Source organism: Musa acuminata, chromosome BXJ1-1 (assembly GCF_036884655.1).
Source record: "Musa acuminata AAA Group cultivar baxijiao chromosome BXJ1-1, Cavendish_Baxijiao_AAA, whole genome shotgun sequence".
NCBI lineage: Eukaryota > Viridiplantae > Streptophyta > Magnoliopsida > Zingiberales > Musaceae > Musa > Musa acuminata.
The window spans coordinates 3,400,244-3,426,766 of NC_088327.1; the positions used below are offsets into that span (position 1 = coordinate 3,400,244).

The 26,523-nt window shown below is 35.9% G+C and overlaps 1 protein-coding gene across 1 annotated transcript; it reads left to right on the plus strand.

The window, feature by feature from the left end:
* The first annotated feature begins 4,710 nt into the window (after positions 1–4,710).
* Positions 4,711–20,622, plus strand: LOC103988968 (glutathione reductase, cytosolic). The gene is made up of 16 exons (XM_009407677.3): positions 4,711–5,132; positions 5,664–5,728; positions 6,066–6,135; positions 9,412–9,483; positions 11,560–11,763; positions 13,932–14,005; positions 14,098–14,181; positions 14,898–14,985; positions 15,093–15,174; positions 16,493–16,566; positions 16,858–16,965; positions 17,107–17,171; positions 19,194–19,307; positions 19,645–19,744; positions 19,956–20,009; positions 20,376–20,622. The coding sequence occupies exons 1-16, from the start codon at positions 4,992–4,994 to the stop codon at positions 20,457–20,459; spliced, it is 1,479 nt and encodes a 492-aa protein (XP_009405952.2). The 5' UTR covers positions 4,711–4,991; the 3' UTR covers positions 20,460–20,622.
* The last annotated feature ends 5,901 nt before the right edge of the window (positions 20,623–26,523 follow it).

Genomic DNA, 26,523 nt, shown 5'->3' on the forward strand with positions numbered 1-26,523 from the left:
GACTGGTGGAAGACATAGGGGTATTTTTATCATTTGATATAAGCTTACTACTAAAATATCTATTATTATTATTATTATTATTACTACTATATTTTTATAATTAAAAATTTTAAAAATGATTTATCTAGAAAAAAAAGGAGCTAACTTTATGAATTTTTATGTGGAGCTATCTAATATTTAGAAATTAACTAGGGGTAGTAAATTTTTTAAATATTTTTGAATTAGTGGATCGAGAGCCATCGGAACATAATTAGTTTGTCTTCCATGAATCATCTCAATTATATTAGGTGGAACTATTTCTCTCATCTTTCGTTATTATTTTGTATCTCACTTACGTCCTCCTCATGGTTAATCATCCTTTTTGTCTTCCTCTTTGTTATTATGCTCTATCATCTCTCATTTGTGTTCGTCATTTCTAACTTTCATCAAACTAAACTTACAATATTCCTAAATTTATCATAGAAAATAAATAAGATAATTATAAGCACACCATCATTAACAAAATTCACAAATATATAAGCACACTGTCATTAATAAAATTCACAAATACCTATATTATAATATATAAATAATTACGACATCTTATCTTTCTAAAAACTTTGATGTAGTTGAACTTAGCCTCAATTTTTTAGTGTTGCTAAAAATATTATTTTTCCTATATATATATATATATATATATATATATATATATATATGAAATAAGACAAATCAAAGTAGAAGCGAAGAAGACAATCATGATTGAACAAAAGTTATAATATCGAAACTGTAAGACCTTGCAAAAGGGAAGGAGATAGACATAATACTATGAAAACAATAAGATCAAAACGATAGAACGGAGATGTTACAATGGGACGAAAGTAACGAGACCTTACGATAAAATGAAAGTGACGAGGGAGATTGTTAGGTGATAGCAAAAGATATTTAGGGTATTAAAAAAAATAAAAAATATCAGATGAGACAGGAAATATTTAACGGAAAAAATATCACCAAGATATATTGCTTCAGATAATAATCACAGAAATTGCCTCTCCCATCTCCCGTGGGAGTGTGAAAAATGGAGAGCTAAAATTCCAATTTCCTCTCCACAAAATGAAGGTTGACACTACTTCTCATATAAATGTTAACCTTTTAGGTTTACCAGTTGCTGTTCTATCAATAATGATGAGTAGTTCTAACATTTTAAACCTGTCTGATATGTTCATCCAACTGCACTCAGGCCATTCTTCCAAGAAAGATTCCTAACAGCAGTTGATGTGTCTTTTCCAGCATTATATATGATTCACAGAATCCCAGATATTTTCCAGCATTCTGATCCAAATGCTCGCGTATCAGATGCTATGCCTCAGTGGGCGTATCACTACTGCTTTCTCGCAGCTTTATCCCTGTGGATTGAAGTCAACTATTCCACCTGAATTTGCTATCAAGTTATCCATTGCCAAAGAAATCTTAATATTTCATGTATGTCTTAAAATGGAGGGCAAGAAGCTATGAACTTTGCAAAGACATGGTGCTAAAAGTTCCATAATGCATGCATCTGGGTAATATATAGAGCTTTGTTGTTGTTTCTATTTTGATATAAGGATGCCAAATCTCTAAATCCAACACCAGATCAAGCTTCCTAATCATCTTATGATGTTAGCATTGTGAGTGGAAGATGAAAGAAACAAAAGTGAGATTTCACTTTCTCATTCACCAAATCCTAAAGGTGTTTGTGGGGCACATCTCAAGCATATTAAACATCAGACATCAATTATTCCTTGAGCTAGAAAAAGATGGCTTATGACCCACATTGTCTTGAGATGAAGATAAATATTCTGCCCTCAAGATCAAAAAAGCCATTCAAAAGTGACTCTACATAATCACAAAGGATTTGGTCACAAGAAGAAGTCAAAAGATACGAGTTGTGAAAGAGGAAGTCATCAAGCTCTCCTTTTCTTTACTGTAGTAAAGAAGTTTAAATGATTGCATACCCAACAAAAGTTTCTCCTCTCTTCACAGAATATAGGCAGGTGAATGCTTAAAATTGGATGCCTTACTTTGTGTTTCTTTGTAAAAGCTTGCCAAGCCTTCCCTCATATCATCCTTTTTCTCACTTGGGGGTTTTCTTCAGTATCAGACAGTTCTCTTATGGAAACCATCCACCAACAGAAGCCATCACATTTGCTTTTTGTTCTCAATTCCCAAAGCACTTGTTCCTTTTGAGTTTCCTATCACTAAAGTAGCCGAGTACTGCATTGAATGCTAGATTAGATGAGTCGCTTCACAAGCAGATGTTTCTGTTTTGGCTCTTCTAGCTTGATGTCCAAATGGCTAGTATGGATCTTTAGATTTGCAGAGTCATCTCACAAGCTAAGTGAGTTTAAGAGTGGTCTTTAACTGTTGATACCTGAACTTAGCTGGACTCTCTCACTCTGACACTTTCGAACAAGATCCAGATGGTTCTATCATCAGTTCTGCACTTCGATGGACTTCTTGGCAGTCATGCTGTAAAGATGAAATAGACTGATCACTGACCACCAAAAAGTTACCCCATATTATGCAACCTTACACCCTCCAACCATGAACCATCTGTTGGCTTCTTTTGGGTTGAATCATTTCATCCTCTGTCATCAAAAGATCTACAGTAGAGAACACTCGAGACAAATCTTTTGGTATCACCCATATCCAGCTTAAGCGTGCAATCATTTATGTTGAAGGTAATTATGATCTCAACATTCGAGGCCTCGTAAGGACAGGTCTCAGAGTGGCTGCCCCTTTGACAGAAGTCTAGCTGACACATCCATGCAGGCACATGTTCTCACTTAATGGGGTCTTCAAGAACCAATCAATTCAAATGGTGACTGAAAGGGGTAGTCATGTAACTTCCTCCCTCCCTCCCTCCCTCCCTCCCTACCTCCCTACTTCATGTCTAAAGCTTTGGCCTTGCTTCTCATCAGCACGTTCTTTGCTACTGAGTTGAAAGCTCACCCTCGTTGCTGGTTCAAGTGGTTCATGGATGCTGTCTCCTCGTGGGCTACTGGTGCTGCGACTGATCCCTGCATGGCAAAAGAACAAGGAATGTGGAGATCACATGTGCTGCTGTATTGGTTGCTCCTGTGCCTCTTTCTCCTGCCACTGACTCAAACAACAGACCGCTTGAAGACTTCGGTGGTCTCCTCCTCTGCGCGGCGCCTGCTGTTTCCTTCCACATCTCAGTCCATGAAGCTGCACCCGAAGAACTCCACCTCGACCACCACCTCCAAGTTCCAAGAAACCGAGCATGAGGTCCCCAGCGGCCCCAACCCAGTCTCAAACAGGTAGCGAGGTTTCTCCTCACTGTTCAACACTGGTTCTGTTCCTCCTTTGCCATCACTCTCTTCTTCTGTGGCATGGTTATCAAATTTCAATTGACTAATATATGGTCAAGATGAGATTTTTTTTGTGTCCTTATTGCGGCCTTAAGCCACAAATCATTATGTAAATTTTAATGGACCTGCACATTTGTGTTTTCTTCTTCATGAGAGACTCCTTGTGAAGCATCAGTCTGCAAATACCAGTAGCAGTGGTAATTGCTTTTGTACACATATCCCAATATATCATTGAAAGAGGTGGTATTATTGAAGATATAAACTTGGTAAGTTGGTCTTCTACTGTTTGCTTCATTGACCAAGATCAAACCATCAATCATGATAAACAATCAAGGAAACATAGATCAAAATTTAGCTGTATCCGATTGGAACCCAGAACATAGATGAATAGTTCATAGCAGTAGAATAAAGGATAGAGAGTAAAGGCAGAATAAAGGGAGGGGGGAGAGAAATACATGAATATAGTGTATCATTGAGATTGAGACTTACAAATGTTCTCACTGATGATGTCTTCCAGCATTTGGCTAAATCTAGGAGGAGGAGCCCTATCCAATGGCTATCCACCCTCCATTTGGAGGATCAAGTTGTCCTATCATTTTGATGTTGAAAATAAACTTAATTTAGTAATAGATGGTCATGGATATTTTTGGATTGATGAAGATTATCTTGTAAGGAAGCAAAATACCTGTGAAAATTGTTGTAATACCTCAAAAGATGATAGGAGTTCATTGTGAATGTAAGAATGAACATATATCTTCTTCCTCCAACATCATTTTTTTCACCACTCGATCAAAATAAACTCAGTTTTAGAATTACATATAACAAGTGGTATGCGAAAATCTTCTCATTAGAACTACGAGTATCATAGATTGACAATGGCCTTTTCCTATGAGGGCAGCCGCGACGGCTTCATCCAACATAAACATCAACATCTAAAACATTTTCCCCACATGAACATCCACATTTAAAACGTTTTCGACCTTTGATTACTAGTCAACGTCAAACTAAATCTCCTCTCTCGGTCCCTTCCGAAGCAGAGTCTTACTTTGACGAGATCGACTTCCACAGCGATATCAACGGTGGTGATGCGATAAAAGAGACTCGACCATTTGATTGACCGAAGAGCCAATTATTAAGGTGATTCTCCTGATCGCGACATCCCATCCGTTCATTGGAAAATTCTACGGCTGAGATTGATTATATACGTCTCGCCCGCCGCCCTGGGTTTCGGCACAGTGGAGCCTCCTCGAGCGGCGAATTATCATCCAATCATACAATCGGGTACGGCATTGGGTAAATTTCGAGGGCAAAAATTGAAAATGGGTCAGAGAGTAAATACTACGTGGAACCTTAGGAGCCGTTTGATAGATAGGTTTGGAAGAGACGATGGAAGCGATCGTATCGTCTCGAAATCGAGCTGTTGCCTATCCGTGGAAGTCCAGTTTCGGTTTGCCTACTTCGCAGTCGGTGGATTTGGTTGACGGAGTGCCGATCGGGTCGGGATCGGGATTCGTGCCTCTCGTGCTATTCTTTTCCTTTGGGTAATTCTGCGTTGTCTCCGATCATCTGAATCCATTTGATCACGGGTCTGAAACATTCTTGAGAAGTTCGTCTGGTTGGGGTTGGAATCAACGGGGAATCGTCATGGCGCGGAAGATGCTGATTGATGGAGAGCTCGGCCAGACCATAGAAGAAGAGAAACAGTATGATTTCGACCTCTTTGTCATCGGGGCTGGAAGCGGCGGCGTTCGCGCTTCTCGGACTTCTGCTTCCTTTGGAGCCAAGGTCAGGGATTACGACTCTTTTTGCTTCCCTTTTCTTTTTCTTCCTTGTAAAAATCTTTACTTTGTATCTTTTGTGCGTTTGAGGAATTATTTATCTCGAGAGAGTTTTATAATCGACGGTTTGGCTGGTCTTTAGTCTGTATGATCGTGTAAACTAACATATAGTATGTGAATGATGATTTGTTAGCTTAGAGAGAGATCCCAGCTTTGGATAGCTGTAACCAGTGTGTTGTGGTCACGGTCCAATTATAGCAAAAAGTTATTATCTGTTTTGCATCTGTTGGTTTGCTTTTGTTAATTTCGATATTTACTTCGTGGTCTGTGCTTCAAAGTGGGATTGCTACTCGGCTATTGGAGGAGATTATTCTTTGGGAAGTAAATCTATTGACTTTGCACATACATTTATTTGATTTCAAGTCTTCAGTTTATTTGACCTGTTTGATACGATTTGGTTCATTAGTTCAGACTTCTTCTGGGTAGGTTAGTAGTTGATTTGAATTTTCACCTGCCTGCTTGTAAAATCATGATGCAGGTTGCCATTTGTGAGCTTCCTTTTCATCCCATCAGCTCGGAAGTCATTGGAGGAATTGGTGGAACGTAAGTTTTATTTTTGGTCCTGCTTTCGTTTGTTTGGTTTTAGTATAGAAACTCTAGTGATCTTTTGTCTGTTCCGTGTGTGTTTGGTTTCGATATATAAACTTTGGTTCCTTCTTTTATGGATTTGATATAGAAACACACACGTGTTTGGTTTTGTTACAGAAACTCCAGTGATTTTCTGTCAGTTGCGTGTGCCTTTGGTTTATAGAATCTTTGTGTTCTATAGTCCTATCCATAGTTTATGCTTGCTAGAACTGTTCTATTTTTTCCTTTTTGATAGGAAGGTTTTGAAAGCTAAGAAATTGCACTTTCTGCTCATAATTCATATGATTTTCAGGTGTGTTATACGTGGATGTGTCCCTAAAAAGATTCTGGTTTATGGTGCACAGTTTAGAGGTGAATTTGAGGTATGATCTTGGCCACATATTTAAACTGCTCTAATTTTACCCAATATTATGCTATTCAGCAAATTCTGGCTTGTGAGATGTGACTGCAAGCATATCCTATATCTCTGCTCCCTGGCAGTAATTCGAATAGGAAGCTGCTTCAGGGATTTCTGACACCTATGTTCTTTGTATTCTATCCATAAATGTACACATGCTCCCAACTATTTTCATCACTTTATTTTCTGGTTACTGTTAACGGTTGCTGTTTATATTGTCTGCTGGTTTAGGCTTCTCTAGTCCCGAACTCCTGATGCACTATGGGATAAAAATATTTTTGGACCATTTGGCACAAGCATATGATCTTTTGTGTGAAAAAAAGATGAATGATTGGTGCTCATAGAATTTCACCATTATTGAAAAATTTAGGGAATCATATGTAATTTTCTTCCATGGGTGAATTGTTCTGTGGTTTATTTGATTTGCGAGATTATCAGTGTATGGATCATTCCCAAATCATCAACAAATTAGATGAACTATTTGTGAATGTCATAGATAGATTTGTATGTCACAATTAAAGTTACAATTTCAGTATTCATGTTTCCCATTTGTTATTGTACTTCAATATTTATTATTTGCAGTTTTCACAAATATTTACTGAATTAACATTATTTTTCACACAGTAGTGATTTAAAAAGCGCTAGGCGTCAAAAGGCGCCAAGGTCAAAAAACGCCCGAGGCGCTAGGCGCTCGCCCGAGCGAAGCGAGGCGCTAAAATATAAAAATATATAATATAATTAATATAATTATTTAAATAAAAAATATGCTATTAAATTAAAAAAATTAGTACAAAATCACAATGTCATATTAATAAAAAGTCTCAAAAATCAAAACAATAAAATTTTACATCAAATCTATTGAGTTGCTCTGTACACTTGCCATTTATTCTGAAACCTAACAATAATTTTAAATAAATAAAAATTAATAGTATTAAAATCAAAATAATATATTATTAATCTAATAAATAAAAATACTATTATTAGTATATGGTTAGCAGTATACTGTTAATATACTGTTAACAGTATAGTGAGAAGAGTGTGAGAAGACCGAGGCTGCTAAGGCAACCACAGCGGTAGCGGTAGCGGGAGCGGGAGCGGTAGCGGTAGCGGGAGCGGGAGCGGGAGCGGGAGCGGCGAGCGATAGCGAGAGTGGGAGTGGGAGCGGGAGCTGCGAGCGGCGAGCGACGACAACAGCGATGAGCGACGATTGTGGCAGCGGCGAGTAGCGACAATAGCAGCGGCAGCAGAGAGCAACGACAACGGAGAAGAAATCTCGACGGTAAAATCGCGAGTGTTAGGGTTGGGGAAGTCGGGGAAATCGTGAGAGGGAGCCTATCGGTGATTTAGTTGGTTCGATTGAACCAACTAAAGCATCGGAGACCGAACCAAACGTAAAACACTGGTTCGGTCGCCTGGTTTAACCCGGGCGCTCGCCCGAAGCGCCCGGCGCCTGGGCTCGGGCGAGCGCCTAGGCGGCGCCTCGTTGAAGCGAGACGCTTGGACATGAAGCGAGGCGCTTGGGCCTCGCCTCGCCTCGCCCGAGCGCCTAGGCGAGCGCCCGAGCGCCTATTGAAATCACTGCCACACAATAAAAAAAATTGACTGTGCTAACCTGATGCTGGATGTGAAGTTTGTGATAATGGTTCTTGCGATCGATTGAGACCATTTCAAGGGTGCTCTAGTGCACAACGCTCACATCATTTGGGTCTCGGTCTAGGAAAAGTTAATATATGCAGCCTTAATTTTATAAGTAGAGACTATATTTGTGACTAATTCTATTCATGTTGATTGCAAAGGAGCAAATTTACCATGACCCCAACTCCCAAGGCACATCAACTAATTGGCCATTATCAGTTCCTTAAATACTTTTTGGCCTAAATTTATTGAACCCTGATAATATTTGGGAAAGAACCATCATTTATCTTATGATTTGAGTGTAGGGTGTAACTTTTTTGTTATTTATATGCTACTTGTTTTAATCCTTATACCATGTTCTATAGCATGAGTTCTACACTTGTATATTATTGAATCTGCTGTCTCTTGTGTTTGATCAAAAATGCAATTGGTCTCTGTGTTGATGTGTTGATTTCTTAGAGGTTATGCTTTTTAGGTGATGAACCGCTCTTTTTTAGGCTTGTTTGACAGGTATGCCATGTAATGTTTGTCTTTGTTTCTAATTTCTTCAATGTTGCAGAATGGTTAGATATGTTAATGTGAGATTTCTTTGTATGGTTGGGATATTGGATTTGGGAGGCTGGTTGTAGGCTCCTCTAGTCTCGGTTATTATGTGTCTATAATCGTTGCCTTGACTACAGGATATTGTTGTATTTTCCTGCAAATTGTCTAGATTATCATGAATAATTTTGACATTAGTTATGTTATGCCTTTGTCTTTTTCTGGGCATGGCCACAGTGATATCTTTTCTGGCACACCTCTTTGTTTTTGTCTTTTTTTTTTTGAATGGGTGTTTTCATTGCTTGATCCTTCTTCACATAATTAAAATTTGAAGGCTAAGTTTTGGTAAAGCTTTTGCTATGTCCTTGGTTCTCTATAAGATAAACAACAACAATTTGTTATAGGTGCAGAGGCTTAACGAAGCACTATCTTCCAATACGTGTCATGTATTATTGTAGTCATGGTCATGATTGTTTTTTTGGCATGTCCTGTTTCCTGCAGCTTTTATTGTATGTGTACCTTTCTTATGGAGGATTTAACAGAAAGGTAGAAGAAGTTATTTGGAATTGAATTGTGTTTGCGGTGGCTTGATGCATATGTTTGGAGTAGATTTTTGCAAACTAGTTTCTCATTCTTTCTTTTCCTCCAGCACTGACTTCTAAAGTGGTTCTTTAAAAGGATATTGCGACATTTTTTGTTTAAATTTAATCTGTTAGTGGGGTGCTGCATTATATATGTGATGCCTGATTTATGCTTTTGGTCTTAAATTTCAGAATATACTGACTCTCAAGGAGGAAATGGGAAGAAAAATGTTTTGTTTATATGCACAGCTGCAGATAGTGAAAACAAATACACCAAAACTAGTTTATTATGTACATGAAATCCTTCTAGTATGACTGATAATTTTGGTTTTCATTGTTCTGCAATCAAGGATCTTGCATTATATGACAGTTATACTGTCATGTTCTCTATTTTCACCTTCTGATGGAAATTCATTATTTACCTTTTTGGATCACAGTATATGATTTTCGATGCTTAACATGTCAAGGTGGCCTTTGCTTTACAGGATTGTAGAAATTTTGGGTGGGAGCTCAGTGATCAAGTTGACTTTAATTGGAAAAAACTTTTGCACAATAAGGTCAGAATAAAAAACTTGAATGATGCTCTTATTATTTTGCTTCCATTCTCTGTTCGCCTCCCATTAGGTGGGGATGGTCTATGCATGCAGTCCAAGGCTTTAGGATTATTTTGGATCCATATCCAGCTTTATATCTATTAATAGAGTCAATGGTCCATGCATTATTTTTTCATGGGCTTCAGGAGTCTTTATCATCAATTTGATAGGGCTGGTTGATTACAGCTTGAGTCAGGACAGAACTGGCTGATCGGTTCCTTGAGTATCTTTTTTGTTTGCCCATTATTAACTGGGTTACTAAATAATGATATGAAAGCATTTAGTTCTGGACCATACTGGTCAATATGATGTAGTATTCACCTGTCCAAGTATCCACACTGAAAAATATAAGTCGGTACCATTACAATAGCTTTTATTTTAATTTTTTTAATATCTTTACCATAGTTTGTCATTTCAGTTTGTATCGATGTATCGACTGGCCATTGGTACAGTATGTACCGACATACCGACACATGATATGATAGGGCATACCAATATGTACTGCCCATACTAGGCGATATGTCACGGTATGACAAACCTTGATCTTTACTTGAATGATACTGGGTGGTATAAGTCAGTATTACGCCCTGGTGTACTGGTACCATTCCAGTCTGGTAGGTTACTAAAATGGGTGAACTTTGAAACCTTGCTTAGATGCTTCTGTTCTGGAATAGTTTTAGTAGTTTTATAGAATTTTCAATGTTTCATAAGGAATAATACTGTAACAGGAATGCCAGTTTTGTGGTTTATTTTGAGAATACAACAGAACTTTTTATCCTCTTTCTATATGCCACTTCTATTTTCCCTTTTTTTTAAGGCAACACTGATTTCTCCTCTTCTCTGTATTTCTTTGTATTATTAATATCTGCTGTCCATGATGTACACTCACTACATTTACAATTTCAAATTAATGGTTTAACCTTCAGATAGCTAATCTACATTAATATCTCTTTAAATTAACATTGGCTAAAGGAAGCTATGAATCCTCTTTCGCATGTATGTATGTGGTTTGCACCCTTTGGCTACAACATGATGTGTAAGTAACCATGAACCAATTTCACAAATAGAATTGACCTTACAAATTTGAATTTACTGTGCATAGGTGTGCATTATCATTTCGAATCTTGGCATACAGTGTCAAGTGAGACGGTGTTCATCCATGCGAATTTCATACCAATGAGTATGATTGTAACCCTTGATTGTGGTTTTATCCAGATGCATGAATTCTGAAGTAGCTTTTTACTTCATCTAGAATTTGGAAAATAATGTAAAATAGCTTGTAACAATTAATTGGTATTTGGCTTTTCACCAGAATGGCAGATTTCATAAGAGTCAATAACCAAGCTTCTATGGCCTTGAAATTATGTTTTTCTTGTATGTAAACCTGTCAGGCCAATGACTCATCTTCTTGTTACCAATGGAATTCTGTGGCCATCTTCAATACAGTTAATGGCTTAGATCAAACTGCATGTGGTGCCATTTCTATAGCATTTGCCTGTGGCACTTTGCAACATGACCTCAGAAGCTTGTACTACATTAAAGTTATTTGAAACTCTATTTTTCTGAAGTTTTATTTGTGGTTCTTTATGGATTGTCAACAACGAAGAAAGACTAGGTTGCATGTACCTCTCATATGTATTATGCTATCTGCAACATGGCACTTTGTTAATGTTATTTTCATCTGTGGACTTTTTCATATGCCCCAGTCCCACTAGGTGCTGGCTTGTAACATCAATAGCTACACATTCATTCTATTGTGGACTTTGACATACTTTTTTGAATCCTGTCAATTTGATGAACTTTCTCCCTTTTACTGCTGAAGTTTGCTTAACATAATTCACATATGCTTTGATGATATGACCTGCATGTTATCCTGTACTGATAGTTCTGTTTCATTACTAAACTATCTCTGATGTTCGTGTGTAGATTCAACTGGTTATGGCTCCTTGGAGACCAAAATATTTGTTAAATAGACTTGAACATTATATTGTAATCATCTTAATTAAGGACTTACTGATCTCTTCTGTGATTGACATACAGACACAGGAAATCACTCGGTTAAATGGAATATACAAGAGGTTATTATCAAATGCTGGTGTAACAATGTTTGAAGGAGAGGGCAAGCTGATAGATGCTCATTTAGTAGAAGTGACGCAGGCGGATGGTACAACGAAGCAGTATTCAGCAAAGCATATATTGATTGCCACTGGTAGTCGTGCTCAGCGTGTAAATATTCCAGGAAAGGTTTGTCTCGTTATATCTTTGTTTTTGACAAAATTGTAACATATAATTTTTTTAATAGGTACTTGCGCTATAACTAGTCCAGTCTGATATCTAAATCATTAAATTTTCTTTATCTGCATGTGGTTAATGTCTGATGTTATTGTTTACTTCTCCTTGTATGAATATAAACAGCTTTTAGTGAATGTGAGTCATGAGCATGCCATGTGTTTCAAGATTAGTGCTATTAAGATTTTCATAATGATAATTTTTTTATCATAGGCACAATCCAGAGTTTAACATAGCCAAAAATTTCTTTTACAATTTGCATTGATGTGATCTTTGATATTAAAGCCTACATCCTAACTTATATGACTGCTGGTCCTCTTGCATGATATGTTCATACTAGGCATCTTGGAGATGGTATTGAATTGTAGGTCACTCTTTATACTGATGTAGTTTACATTTGCATACCTGTTGCTTAACTAAAGTTACTAAACAATTTATTATACACATGGATATACTTTGCATTATACCAGCCTAAAAACAGTAACTGGTAGTTCAGGATTGTAGATTTTATCATTAATTGAATTATGAAGCACCCTGAGTGCTTAAAAAATGAAAAAGAAATTTGTGGCTTCTTACCTATACATAAAATTCACCAAAATGGATATACCATTGATGTTTGGTAGAGTATATCCTGACTTAAATATTAAAATTTAGATGTTTAGTAGAGTATATCCTGACTTAAACATCAAAAATTAGATGGTTGGTTTTATAATATAAGGGACTGAACTTAAGTAGGACATGTCTCTACTTTGGAAATGAAAATTTTCTGAGGTTTATTACATATGCAGAATGGTAATTCTCCTGACCCTTAAAGTTTAAAATTCTATGGTATAATATAGATTCAACTATGGGAACTATGGCAGATGTGCCTCTCAACTTTAAATTATGTCAATTGATTGGTAATCACTTGATGCAATTTTCAAGAGACAAGGACATATGGCTTTTAGTATTTTAGCGTTTTAAGGGTTGTACAGACATTTTGACATTGTCGATGACTCGATTCTCAATACTCTAATTCTGTAGTTGAGCTCCTTTGCTTTGTGGATTTGCAAGTTTTGATGCCTATATATTTCTTGTTTCTACATTTATTGGGTATGTGTTTGCATAAACAGAAGAACTGTAGAGAGGATGAAATTAAATATTTTAGGATATTGATATGTAAAATCTATCAAAACCTTTTCATGATTTTCACTCCTAGCAAATTTTGTGTCACAAGGTGATTAAAGCTAAACAAAAATGTAGTCGAGGAAATTGGTGTCAATTGTATAGGATCATGTTAATGAGTTTGGTGTTACTAGAGTCAACTGTGCCAATTACTCATCCATTGGCCACATGTAGCTTTACTTCACAACAGCTATTTGAGGCCGGCCATGTGCATCCTTTCCCATCATTGAGCTCTGTGTAATGTGTCATATTTAACTAAACCTTAGTGCATATAAATATCTTTTTATTCTATTGTTTCTAGTAAAGCCTATTCTAGTCTCCCTCTACCTCTCCATGCACCATTAAGTCTTCAACTCTAAATTGTACATCTACCATATTACCGATGACTGTTTTTAGTTCAGCTCATGGGAAGAGTCCTGAAAATGTTTCTTATATTAGAAAAAGAAATGTCCAAATGTTCTTGAAAATTCTTATTCCCGTTGGACCATTTATTTAGTATACATTAAATTCATGGATTCCTCTTCTTTATCAAATTTATTAAATGTTGGTTAATTGTATATGATTCATGGTCACATGATTCATATCGTTGTCTGTTCAGTCACTTTAAATGCCATATCTGAAAATGTGATCGGATTTGGAAAATATTTTTTATAAAGTAGATGCCAAGTTCCTCTTGTATGCCTTCTGGTATGTTAAGATAATGTGAGCCACATTATCTGCTTTCAGTCGATTCTAAACTGCTTTCAGTTGTCACTGATCTTTTTGCCATGAAGTTGTTTCTGTGACACTTGATAATTGTACATGGTATTAGTCCTTCAAAATATATTTTGAGCATGTAAGTGTAATATGATTGTTTTATAGGAGATAACATGTAGGATAAGGGATTTGTTAGTTTACTCGAGCCCTTATAGGTTTTTATTCTTTGCTGACATGCCCTACTTTTTATATTTGCATATCAGGAATTGGCTATTACTTCTGATGAGGCATTAAGCCTAGATGAGTTACCAAAACGTGCCGTGATACTTGGTGGAGGGTATGTGGATATGCCCCACAGTATTCATTTTATGCATAAAGCAAATATTTTTGTGTACATGTTTTTTCCTAACTCGTTCTTATCTGTTTCAGATATATTGCTGTTGAATTTGCTTCTATATGGCGAGGCTTGGGTGCAGAAGTAGACTTATTTTACCGCAAGGAATTGCCTTTAAGGTGTCATTTACTTATATGACTATTCTGGCCATTTATCTAATATCTTCTCTTTCAAGGAGATTTAACCTTTGTTGTTTCTGAAGAAAGAACTAAATATTACTTGAAGCATACCCTTTTCAGCACTAAAGAAGAAAATTTTAAAGATATGCTTTTAATAGGCTGTCATTCATCACTTCTTCATAAAGTGTTTGTACAGTCTCATTAAACTGTACCGAAGACAAACTGCTTGTAGTTTTAGGCTCTAAAACTATTCAGTTTTTTGAGACAAATTATTGCAGAACACCAGCATATTTGGGCACATCTGGAGGTGGTCCTTCATTTCTTGTTTGCTAGAAAACCCTAAAAGTACTATATATTGTTTGTATTAACATCTAAAAACAACATTCCTGTTCAATTTTCTTCTTTGCTTTAGAAAACACATTGCATAAATGCCACAAATTGTTAATTTTGATTTTTTTATTATCTTTGAGCTATTAAAAATTTAAATGTTCTCCAAAAGCCGGATGATAGATCATCCTAATTGGTTAAACAATTTCTAGACACATCCATTTGTTCTTTCTGTATGACAAACAAACATCTATTTTCTAAAATGTCTAAGTACTTGATGTAAACTTCTTAATATTTCTTCTTCTTTTTGCTATATCTAAATTAATGTATCATTCTTTCTTGTGATCTTGTAGTGTGTAACTGTTTCTGTTTGATCCTCTTTTTTGCAGGGGTTTTGATGATGAAATGCGAGCTGTTGTTGCAAAAAACCTTGAAGGAAGGGGCATAAGATTGCACCCAGGAACAAATTTATCTGAGGTTTAGTTAACCTAAAGAATATTTATTAGTTTGGTCTTACAGTATTACAATTTCACCCTTCTGTTCTTTCACTCTAAAGCTGTTCAACTCTCACCATTTCATATTAGTTGCGGAATGGTGAAGATGGTATAAGAGTTCTGACTGACCATGGAGATGAAATTACTGCAGATGTTGTCTTATTTGCAACAGGTAAGAAACTGTTCCATTCTTATTGTGTTTAATTGGCATTCATAATCATATCTATATGTTCTAGGGTTCAGAAACATGACAGCTTTTTTTGGCATGGTTTTCAAATTAAAGAGATTGTTCTAAACTTTGCTTAAGGTAAATGTCAAACAGCAATTTGGAAACTTCACCCTCTACTGAAACTCTTTGGACTTCTAAAATTTTATCTGTATGATGGGAATGCTTTCTATTTTCATGAAAAAAGGCATGCTTAAGCCTATAGTACATTAGGAACTCAGTTATTTGCATCAGTGTAGACTTTTAGTTTGCCACAATGTTCTGAAGCATTTTTTCTACCAGTTCAGTTAGGCATATCATGTGAAGAATTATGACTTGAGTTGTATCCATCATGTAGAAGTAATGCATGTGCCTCTTTTCATTCTCTCATTCTTCTTTTGGAGACTACCAGCTTATGGATTAGATGGTGATTTGATCCTTAAATGTGGATAATGTTAAGATTCAATAGAGTAGCTGTGGTGGTGTGCGAGGATGCTAACTTATACACTTGATGCACGTAGAATAAGGTTGGTTACACATCTATGATTGCCATGCTCTGAAATTGTGCTTTTATGTTTGTTATATGCATATTATGTGATCAGTTTATGCACACAAATTATTATGGTGCTTAGGTTTACTCAATTTCTGTTTTTCATAATTTACATAATATGATCTTGCAGATAATTTGACATCTTAGCTTGCTCAATGAGCCACTGACCATCTGGGGTAATGTTTGAAGCTTCGAAAGGAAGTAATTATCATATAATATTCATTTTGACCTGAATAATGATTAAGGATCTGTATGGTGAAAGTCATGATATCGTTAAATGCTGGAAGGACCAATTATGAATTATGTCCCTTTTAGAACTAACCTTCACATAGAATGTCAGCATAGTAAATCAACAAAATGAAAGTGATGTTATTGAAAGGCACTAGTGAATGGAACAGTGTAATGAATTCGAGTGCTGGGTCTGAAATTAGAGATAACATTGGTAATTTATATAATTAGCAATTTATAAGCAGGGGTTGATATTGTATTGTGTCTTGGTTTCCTTATTCTCTTGCACGGGCAATGTTAGTGATATAATCAAGTCCTTTTCTTAGTCACTCATATCTTCTAAGGTTTGATAAGCATAGTGTTGCACCTGATCCAGACAGAACTAGGATTCTGAATATCCTTCAGCCATGTTTGATGAAAGATGCTTTTCCTTTTTCTTTGGCATAGCATGACTGAAATGCATATCATTGTGGCCATATCCTACTGATGTCTTATTGGGAAATGCAGGTCGGCTTCCAAACACAAAAAGGTTGAATTTGCAGGCTGTTGGTGTTGAGGTTGATAAAACTGGAGCTATCAAGGTTACTTGCTTTTCAATGCTTTTTTGCCATCTACACTTATTCTTACTATACAATGACATAAAAGACATGTTTGATTGTTTTTTGTTTTCAAAGTGAAGTGTTGGATTTGGATCCTTTAATTAGCTATATTAAAATGTGTTCTTTTAAGTTTCTTGTTTGCATAACTTGCATTTTGTGGGACCATGCCTGCAATGACAGTATAACCAGAAGGATGTTGGTGAGACTTATGAATTTATAATGGGATCCTTCACATTTTCGCTAATTGTTGTCATCTTCTGTCATCATTTCTAGGTAGATGAATATTCTCGCACGACAGTTCCCAACATATGGGCTGTTGGTGATGTTACAAACCGGATGAATCTGACTCCTGTGGCATTAATGGAAGGAACTTGCTTTTCCGTAAGTGGATTATCTATTCTTATATACATTACCATTTTTGATCTTCTGTTCCATACATGGATTGTTTCTTCTTATAGCTACCATTACTGATCTTGCAGAAGATTGGCTGTAGCAATTACTGATATGTAGTTAATGTTGCAGAAAACTGTTTTTGGTGGACAGCCAACCAAACCTGATTACATTAGCATACCCTGTGCTGTGTTTTGGTAAGTCTGTTCCTTGAGCATTACTTCTTTGAAGTCAGTACCTTCTAATTTGGGATGATTACAGTTGCATATGATATTACTCCAAAACTTTTCCATGTTCTGCGACCTTTGCTTTTTCTATCTTTGCTAATGACTTATAAATTTGGAATCTCTATGGTTGTTTTTTCTCACCAAATCTCCCCAGTGCAACTCATCTTTCCGTATTTGCTTATTTTTTTATTGTTTTTTATCTGTTATCACTAAACTGCAACATACGTGCAAAGTACTTGACCTTTTTAGAATATGTAATTTTAAAGGCATTAATTTAACATTAATGCCTGTGAAAATCATCAAATTAGTCATTTTTTTCAATATCTTGTGTTTATGTTTGAAGAACCTGGGTTTGTAAATAGTTATTAATATGATATATTACTGAACGATGCTTGGGAGAAGCTTAGTTTTACTTGAATATTGATTTTTTTATATGTTGTTTGTATTGACATCATACAAAATTAATAAAAGTCTTCATTTAATGTAGCTTCTTGCTATCTTCTCAAGATAATTGACACACTATGTTATATACCATGATGAATATGTCAAAGATGTGGTAATGAATCTTAGAATTTGACTGTAGAACAAGGGGATTGACATCCACCTTAAATTGTTTAAGAGAGAACATCACGTTTCAAGGAAATTCATGCTCTGTTTATTGGGAAGACCTTAAGGGAAGAAGGATAAAGATTGAGTTCAACTGAAAAAACAGACTTATTACAATCAAAGAACATCGTCATTACTAAAACATCATAGAATCTGACTATGCTAATTATTTTTTCATGCCTTATAATATTTTTCACTATTATTTATTGTTGTAGCTATCATCTGCATGTCCTTTGAACATCCATTGATCTTGAATAGGACACAGTAAGAGTAAAAATCAGTTATTTAGGTACACTGGTAGAACTAAGGCAGTTAGTCGATAGCTGACCTTGTAAGGCAGAGATGATGGTAAAATAAGTCTAAGGTGGGTGACAGCAGAGGCAGAAGCAGAAGTCATGTTAGGGGAACTTAGGATATTTTTGTCAGAATTTGAGTGGACTAGGAGGTGGAGGCTAAGGTAGGGGATGGATGACCTTTGTTAATTTAGGGCAGCAACTGAAAGTATGGTACTATGATGCAAGGAGATGAGACAGCAAGCCAGCAATGATTAGTGTCGTATTGATGTATACTGAATTTTGGCTAGAAAGTTATCAGCTTGTGTATATTCACTTTGCACTCTAGCAAATTAAGCTCTAACACGAGCTACAACCGCTTAATCTGTGTCCAATTAGATTGAATTGCATCATCTCAGACCATTATCGTAGTTGTAGTTTTAGTGGCTTGGACACTTGCAGTTAACCACACCACAATAGACCTTGGTATCCACAGCTGAGCTATATACCTCCCAGCCAAATAAACCCATCAGCTACATTTGGTTGACAATTATGGAGGGTTCAGTTGGTGATATATTGGTTTCACCTGAATTGACCTGGTTAAAGAAGTTTAATCTTGAGAAGTCAGGATAAGAAAACCCATCTAAACGGTAGGCTAAAGTTATTCCCATCCTCTTTGCTAATTTATATAACTCATCCTTTAGCAACTGAAACAAAAAAGAAGAGAGGGTTGCAGTTAGTTTACCAGAGTGACGTTCGAACCTTGATAAAACCCTAATTAAACAGTGTTAGTGTTGACTTTGCATGTTACTTCAACCAAGCTGCATCCACTAATCTCATCATAAATGGTATCAGCTCTTCATTTTCACATGATACTGTTAATTGATTAGGCCACTTTTTGGGATTGTATATTGCTTCCATGCCACTACAGTTTTTTGGTCTATGCTTTTGCAATGAGTTCACTTATAGCACTGCTATATATTTTTGTTTTCACATTGTACTATTTTAAAGATAAATCTGATTAAATTTATTGTTATTCAAGGGGCTGTGTGACTTATCTTTTCTCAGTTTTCTGATGTAAGTTTTGACATAATGCGTTATGCTTGTTTGTTAGCATTCCACCACTTTCAGTAGTAGGTCTCAGCGAGCAGCAGGCTCTGGAACAAGCAAAGAGTGATATTCTCGTTTACACATCTTCGTTTAATCCTATGAAGAACACTATCTCTGGGTCAGTGCAGTCTCTTTTTGTTCTCAAAATAGATAAAATTTCCAGTTTATAATATGGTGCTCCAACAATCTGCTCATGGTATCTCAATGTTCATTTCTTTGCATGGTTTTCATTAATAACCTATGAAATATATGAGCTGATAGTATTAAACCGCAGCGGTTGCCATGGAGTAATGTGAAGAAATACTGTGTTTTAGGAATCTGTATATTCGTTTTTTTTCATGAATGTGCATGCTTGTCATGGTCTGATTGTTGTGACCCAGTTTGTGGGCAAAACTTATCTGTTATTTTATCCTAGTGCCAGTCTCATTTAGTTTTTCTTATGTTTCATGTTTCAGAAGGCAAGAAAAGACAGTCATGAAGCTCATCGTTGATTCTGAGACTGATAAAGTACTTGGTGCATCCATGTGTGGACCAGATGCACCTGAAATTATGCAGGTATGTCTAACCAAGCATAACCTGTGATATTGATATAAAGAATCTGCACATAATCATATGAAAATTTTCTGCTGAAGTTGTTCCATTTTTTTTACAAAAATTACACAGAGGTTTGTCTTAAACCTTCGTATTCAATGATGATCTTAAACCTTTATATCATTTTTGCATTATTTTCACTAATAATATGAGTTCTTTTGGTTGCTATTGACAGGGTCTTGCAGTGGCACTCAAATGTGGAGCAACTAAAGCACAATTTGATAGCACAGTAAGTCAAAATTTCAGTCCTTTTCATAAAAGTTACCCATATATTAAATCGAACTTCTACTCTGACCTAAGGCATGGAGCTTTTACCACCAGTTCCATGTCATCATTCATAAATGAATAATCAATCTTTGATCAATCCAGTTGTTAACCAGAAGCAGCAACTGTTTGGTTTCCACATTAGACACTTAATAGAACTTCCAGGTTTCCAGAGAGACATTTTACATTTGTGACGATGGCCTTGCCTTTTTAGATAAATATTTGAGTGAGATTTTGATATAAGGAGTTGAGATGCAGCAGAACAATATACTAGTTATATGCATATGTTGACATATGATATATAACCCGAATGCTATGGTTGTTATGTCAGGTGGGAATCCATCCTTCAGCTGCTGAAGAGTTTGTAACCATGCGGTCCATCACGAGACGCGTCACAGCTGGAGCTAAACCATAGGCAAATTTCTAACTGGAAGCATGAATTATCAAATGAAAAATAAAGCATGGTATGATTCAATGCAGCCACTTTGTTGTCCTTCAAGAAAACCTTGCTAGAATTCTTCTCACACTTTGTTTGGATCTCAATATGTGAAATAAGATTGCATTGTTGAACTCCGCTATGATGACATCCACACGATGCACATTCATGTTTCCAAGTATTGTTGATGCTTCGGTCACAACATTCCACTTGGGAAAGCTATAAAGACCAAATATTATATATCAAAACAGATGTAGCAGTGCTATGGCCACGATATATGTTCTTCATGACAAGAATTAAAATCTTTGTGTTAAGACCCAGAAAAGATTAATTTTTGAAATATGTTTCGATACATTTGAATTTTTTTTAAAACTCTTTAAGTTTTTTTTTTCATATCATTTGAATCGGAATTAATAAAAATTATATGTTTTTTAATCCTTTTTAAATATAACATTGGATACATATTTTTATGTCAATCTAAATAATATAAATCAGTAGTAAATGTTTGTAACATAACAAATAATTATTTGAATCATATATCCCTTCAAAAATTAGATTTGCCACACATGTTATTAGGGTTAGCCACCACTAATTAATCACTCTTATTATGATATTATATTTCAATCCTTTTACTCTTGTATTTGGCCTTTCCTTCTCTTCTACTCTTGAAAAAAGTAATTTGTCGAGAGCCTAAACGAGGTAAAAATCAAAGTTGGAAACACAACTTTGGAAGAGAAAGAAAACGGCAAATTTTCCTTCAATAAAAAGAGCAAAAACACCACCACCACTTTGAATGCCCAACAATACCATGTTTGGCTGTCAACCCAGACGAAATATTTACTCCCCTCCTGCTTCCTTCCTTCCTTCATACACACATATCCCATATGCATATAAAATCCATTCAAATTGCATGTTCTTATTCACTTGGTGGAGGGTACCGCTGCGGTTGGGCTCATAAATGCGTCCTCAAACCGGATCAAATGGGACGCCCTGTGGATGCCTCGAATTAATCTCCGGCGCAGTTCATTAAAGGGAGGTGCATCAGATGCGGGCCACAGCAATCGATTTGGATCGAGAGTTCGAGCGGATGCGCCGAGACTTGCGTCTCATCAGATGCCGAGACTTAATCGCTTTGCCTGCCACAATAAATGGGAGCCTTTAATCTGCCAAGATAAAAGAGGGGCATGTGAGTGAAGTACGCCGGTAAAGTTATGGAGTCAATAAATAGCATCCGAGACTTGGTCGCCATTGCCACAGTGATTTACTTAGGGTTACTGTTCTCTTTCCCTCGCAAGCACATGGCCGTTCAGTTCGTGCAGTGGTCGGTGTTTGTGCCGTCCGTGACGAAACAGAGCCGTGGCAGGGAACGATGGCCCTTTCCAGTTCATTTCAGAGAGCAGTGGATGCTGGACGAGGTTGGGTGCATCTGTCCTCCCATACCAATCGTCTCTCTCATTCATGATCTTTAATTCATTGGTGGTGGAGGGTCCGAATCGTCTTAGATTCTAATCAGACAGATTGTCTGATGATGATGATGATGATGATGATGATGCAACTCCATTTACTTAGTACAAATTCGCATAGTTAAATTGAATGTGCTTGATTAATTATCCGAGATTGATGGTTTTAGATTCTAATTGTCAACTTTTATGGCTATCGAGTAGCATTGATAGTTTGATGGTGTACCTTTCTTTTAATTTCGACCTAAAAACTTTCGATTCGATCCTATGTGTGGTCTGACGATGAAAAATATATTTATCTGGTTAGCACAAGAAGGATAAGATCCCGATCAATAATTGAACCGTAATGAAAAGTAGAGTAGGGAGCACTGATATAAATAAGGGCAACTTGTTATGATTGAACTAATTAAGGTGAAACCAAAAGCTTACAATATAGACTTTGATCATGAAGGTATGGATTCTGATGACAATGTTGGACCTATCATACATGCAGTGCATACATTAGCTACATTAGCTGGCTACTCCAATATGTAAACTATGAAAGTTGGAAAAACTTTGAAACATTTACATGTTACAGTTTTGATTGATACCGGTAGTACTAACAATTTCATGGATAGTAAGATTGTCGATTGATTGTCTTACCACATTGAAGATTATAACAAATTTGAATTAAAGGTCGTCGATGGACGGATTTTAACCTATGATAGCAAGTGCCCAAAGATTAAGCTGACTTTGCAAGGTCAAAGAGTTGCTTGTGGACTTCTTTTTGCTACCCTTGGAAGACTTCCAAGTGGTGCTTTGAATTGAATAACTATCAATTCTCGGTGATATTTTATGAAAATTTTCTAAACTAATTATGAAGTTTTTTATTAATGGAAAGTATGTGATCCTAAAGAGAAGACATGGAAGTAAGGTCACAACTACCACTAGCTATCAGATGGAGAGGGTTTTTCAGAAGACTGCAACACTAAAAGGCTAACCTATTGCTTACACTATCAAGAAGTGAAGATCGTACTTACTCGATTAACGGGTTGTGATGTGTCGTAGATACATTGTGACTAAAGTGTTGAAAGAGAAACTCCCTAAGTTTGATGCTACTCAACCTTGAGGACAAGACTGGTTTGAAGAGGGAGGAATTGTTAGGACCCTTTTATTTTCTAAGCTTTTGAATAATATTTATTGAGTCTATTTAGAGTCGAATAGAGGTTTATTTAATATTTATTTGTAAATAGTGATGTAATCGTTTCTTTTCAACAGACAATGAAATATTATTTAGTCTTTTGACAAGCCCTAAGAGGCTGATCCCCTTGAAGTGATCATTCTCTTTTCTCCACTTTCTTCTATGATAAAATCCTAGGGTCATGTCAATGAGGTCTGTACCAATCAATAAGAAAGGAAATCTAATTGTTACTGACCTATACCAATTGGATTTCGATTGTTACCTATCAAGGCTAAGATTGCCCTATTTCAAACAATTAATTTGACTATTTGAATAATAGAAGAAAAAAAAATAAATCCTCTCTCAACCCATTTCACTCTCTTAATCCAGTTAGATTGCTCGTGGAACTAGAGATACCCAACCGTCATGGTCGTCCGTCAATCATACAAAAACAAAGGCAAAGGGGAAGATAGTGACATCAGTTGCACATCAAGTAGTTGATGGTCTCGTCTATACAATTTGAGGGTGGTGCATGGATCGAGGAATAATATTTTATACGTACCATCCAAGATTTAAATCATAGAACTCGACGAGACATTAGTAAGTTTATATACAAAAGAGGAAGGAAAAGGCAGCGAATGATTTTGAACAGATGTGACAAAGCATATGATGTAGACATAAAGCGAAGCTATCATATTCACAATCATCGTATTATAATTTTTTTTATAACCAATAGTAGTATAATAATAATTAGTCATTCTTCTTAGAGAAACAACGCGATGATCGATCTTTTGATACGAAGTTATAGATTAGTGGTGAAAGTAGAAGTTTTGACGTTCTCTGTGCTCCGCACAAATATTTAACTCAATTGTCCTTACCTAAGGAGCTACCTCGGGCACATATGGTTTAGGACAATCAAACTATGACCATCACTATATAGATACATCAATGACATACAATATATTAGTATAATATGTTATGAGATTAATTTCAGAATTGGGTCCGATAAACATATCAAATTGATATACATATACATAAGACTAAGGACAATGATTTACCATTATTGAATTTCATTATTTTTTTTTTGTAAAACCATTTATATCTATCAATTAATTACTTGATTCATTTGAGACTTAAAATTTAAGTTATTTAAAAATTTTAAATATTTCTTTATAAATAATTCAATATTAACTGAATGACTATTTGAAACATATCACAGAATTACTTTTTAAAATTAAAAAAGATGTCACTATTCTTTGCTAATTTAGATTATTTTTATTAAAATTATACTAAATTTTATTTATTTTTAACTTAAAAATTATAATTTTTTATTTTAAAAAATTAAAATATTTTTAATAATTTTCCGTATCGTCAATACACCCTATTATACTGACATACTGATATACGATATAGCTCGATACATCTCGATATTATATTAATAATCTATTAATACATCGATACAAAATAGTAAAGTGACCGTTGGATTCTAACTATTACCAACATTTCTCATTTTCCATAAATCCTCCTCTTGAAACTTTTTACACCACAATCAACCATACTTTGGATTCTTATTATGTAAATTTTGAAAGTACCCAAGTATTGTTAGCTCCGCTTTCATAATCTATCACTTGATAAAACATATGAATCCAATTATAAATGTTTTATTGTTCATGAATCGCTTGCAATTAAATTCATGCATGCTATTTATCTCAAACAAAATGACATCCCTTAATGGCCTACCACAGATATCTAATTTGAGGCAACCATTTGACTTAGGGATGACAAATCTAAACTGGAAACCCTTCAACAACTGAATTATTATCTGATTTATTGCGGTACCATTGGAGAGGCTTCCATTAAAGGTTCAAATTTTAGGGCCCTTGATGTGATGTGCAGCTCAGCTCCTCCTCATTGTTGTTGTTGACTACAGATGAACACCCAAGTTTCAAACAGGTGGGCCATTTTCCATTTAATGAGAATTAATGTGCATGAGGCAGGAATAGTACCAAGCTTTCAGAATTTATGTTTATATTTATATGACTACAATAAATATTGTGTCCTAGCTTGGGTCCATAAATATCTTTATATAAGAGTACTCATGCTTTCTAATTTCCCGCTTTGTGTCTTATACATGATAAAAACATGTTTAAGTATAATTTATACTCCCAACAAAATATTTATTTATTTATTTATGTGCTTGCATTGTTGCCAACTAATGCATATTCTGCTACAGCTTTAAATGCTAATCCACATTAATTTCAGAGTGCGCTATTTTGAATGATACCATGTTGTATGTCTTTTACCATGTTCAGTCATACCACATCAATAAATGCTACATGGTGTTGCTACAATTGAGCTTCCAGTCTATCTCTACAAGTAACTCAAACCTTGATCACTTAGAGCGGGAAGAATGATACTGAATTGGATTGATATTTCTAATCATGCATAGGTTCACCATACATAGTTTTTTATCGATCTAATCTATATAAGTGGAGTTGCTTTCTTGACTCCAATCCATATTAATTTTGAACCATACCATATGCATAAATAAATCTCACTCCAACTTTGATTCCTTGGTTTTTTTTTTCTTCTTGTTTTTGCTTGAATTCATATTAATTTTGAAAAACTAATTTGGTTCGTATTATGTGTTTTACCACATTTAATCAGATCGATGAATATAAATGAATCTAATTAATATTTTGATTCGTGTAGAGGTCCATAGTATACGATCTTCCTTTAACGTGCAAAGATTATTTCTGTGACTCGAATCCAGATCATTTAGATCCGAAAAGGACAATGATTCGCCTTCCATTTGTATCATCGTCATCATGCATCGAATGCCAAACTAATTCAGCACCACACAGGACCACTCACCTGTTGCTTGTTGTTGTTACCTTTGGCTCGTCAAGAATTCACTGTCCCACGAGTGCTACTCTCAGTTGATTTCAAGTAACGAGAGGGGTGTGTGTCCGAGTATTACTTACCATTACCATCAGGTTATATTCTCTGCCTCCGTAGTAGCACAGCGTTGGGGTGGGTTGAAGAAGGTGAGTGAGATCCACTAACTCAGATGGGTGTAAAGATGTAATGTCTGGTGTTGCCAAATGGGTGTAAAGATGTAATGGACGGGCTGTAAAAGCATCGAGGACATGCACATGCCATTGAATTCAAGAGGTGGGGGGGGGTGTCCTCTTCCTTCCAGGTTGGTCCATTATAGCATGACACTGTTGGTTCTGATGCCAGAGACAAGCCATGAATGAATCCAGCGAAACACTAACGATGGTGTGTGTGTGTGATAACACTCTTCTCTCTCTCTCTCTCTCTCTCTCTCTCCTTCATTCATCACTGTAGGCAGGCAGGCAGGCAGGCAATGGCAGATTATGAAGCTCATCTATCAGTCCCAAAACATCAAGGAAAGAAGCCA

Bases quoted from the DNA above. Each gene is read 5' to 3' on its own strand.
- LOC103988968 (XM_009407677.3), top strand. From the start codon at position 4,992: ATGGCGCGGAAGATGCTGATTGATGGAGAGCTCGGCCAGACCATAGAA. The intron at 6,136-9,411 runs GTATGATCTTGG...TTTGCTTTACAG, and splicing joins AGTTTAGAGGTGAATTTGAG to GATTGTAGAAATTTTGGGTG. The intron at 14,006-14,097 runs GTATGTGGATAT...TATCTGTTTCAG, and splicing joins GCCGTGATACTTGGTGGAGG to ATATATTGCTGTTGAATTTG.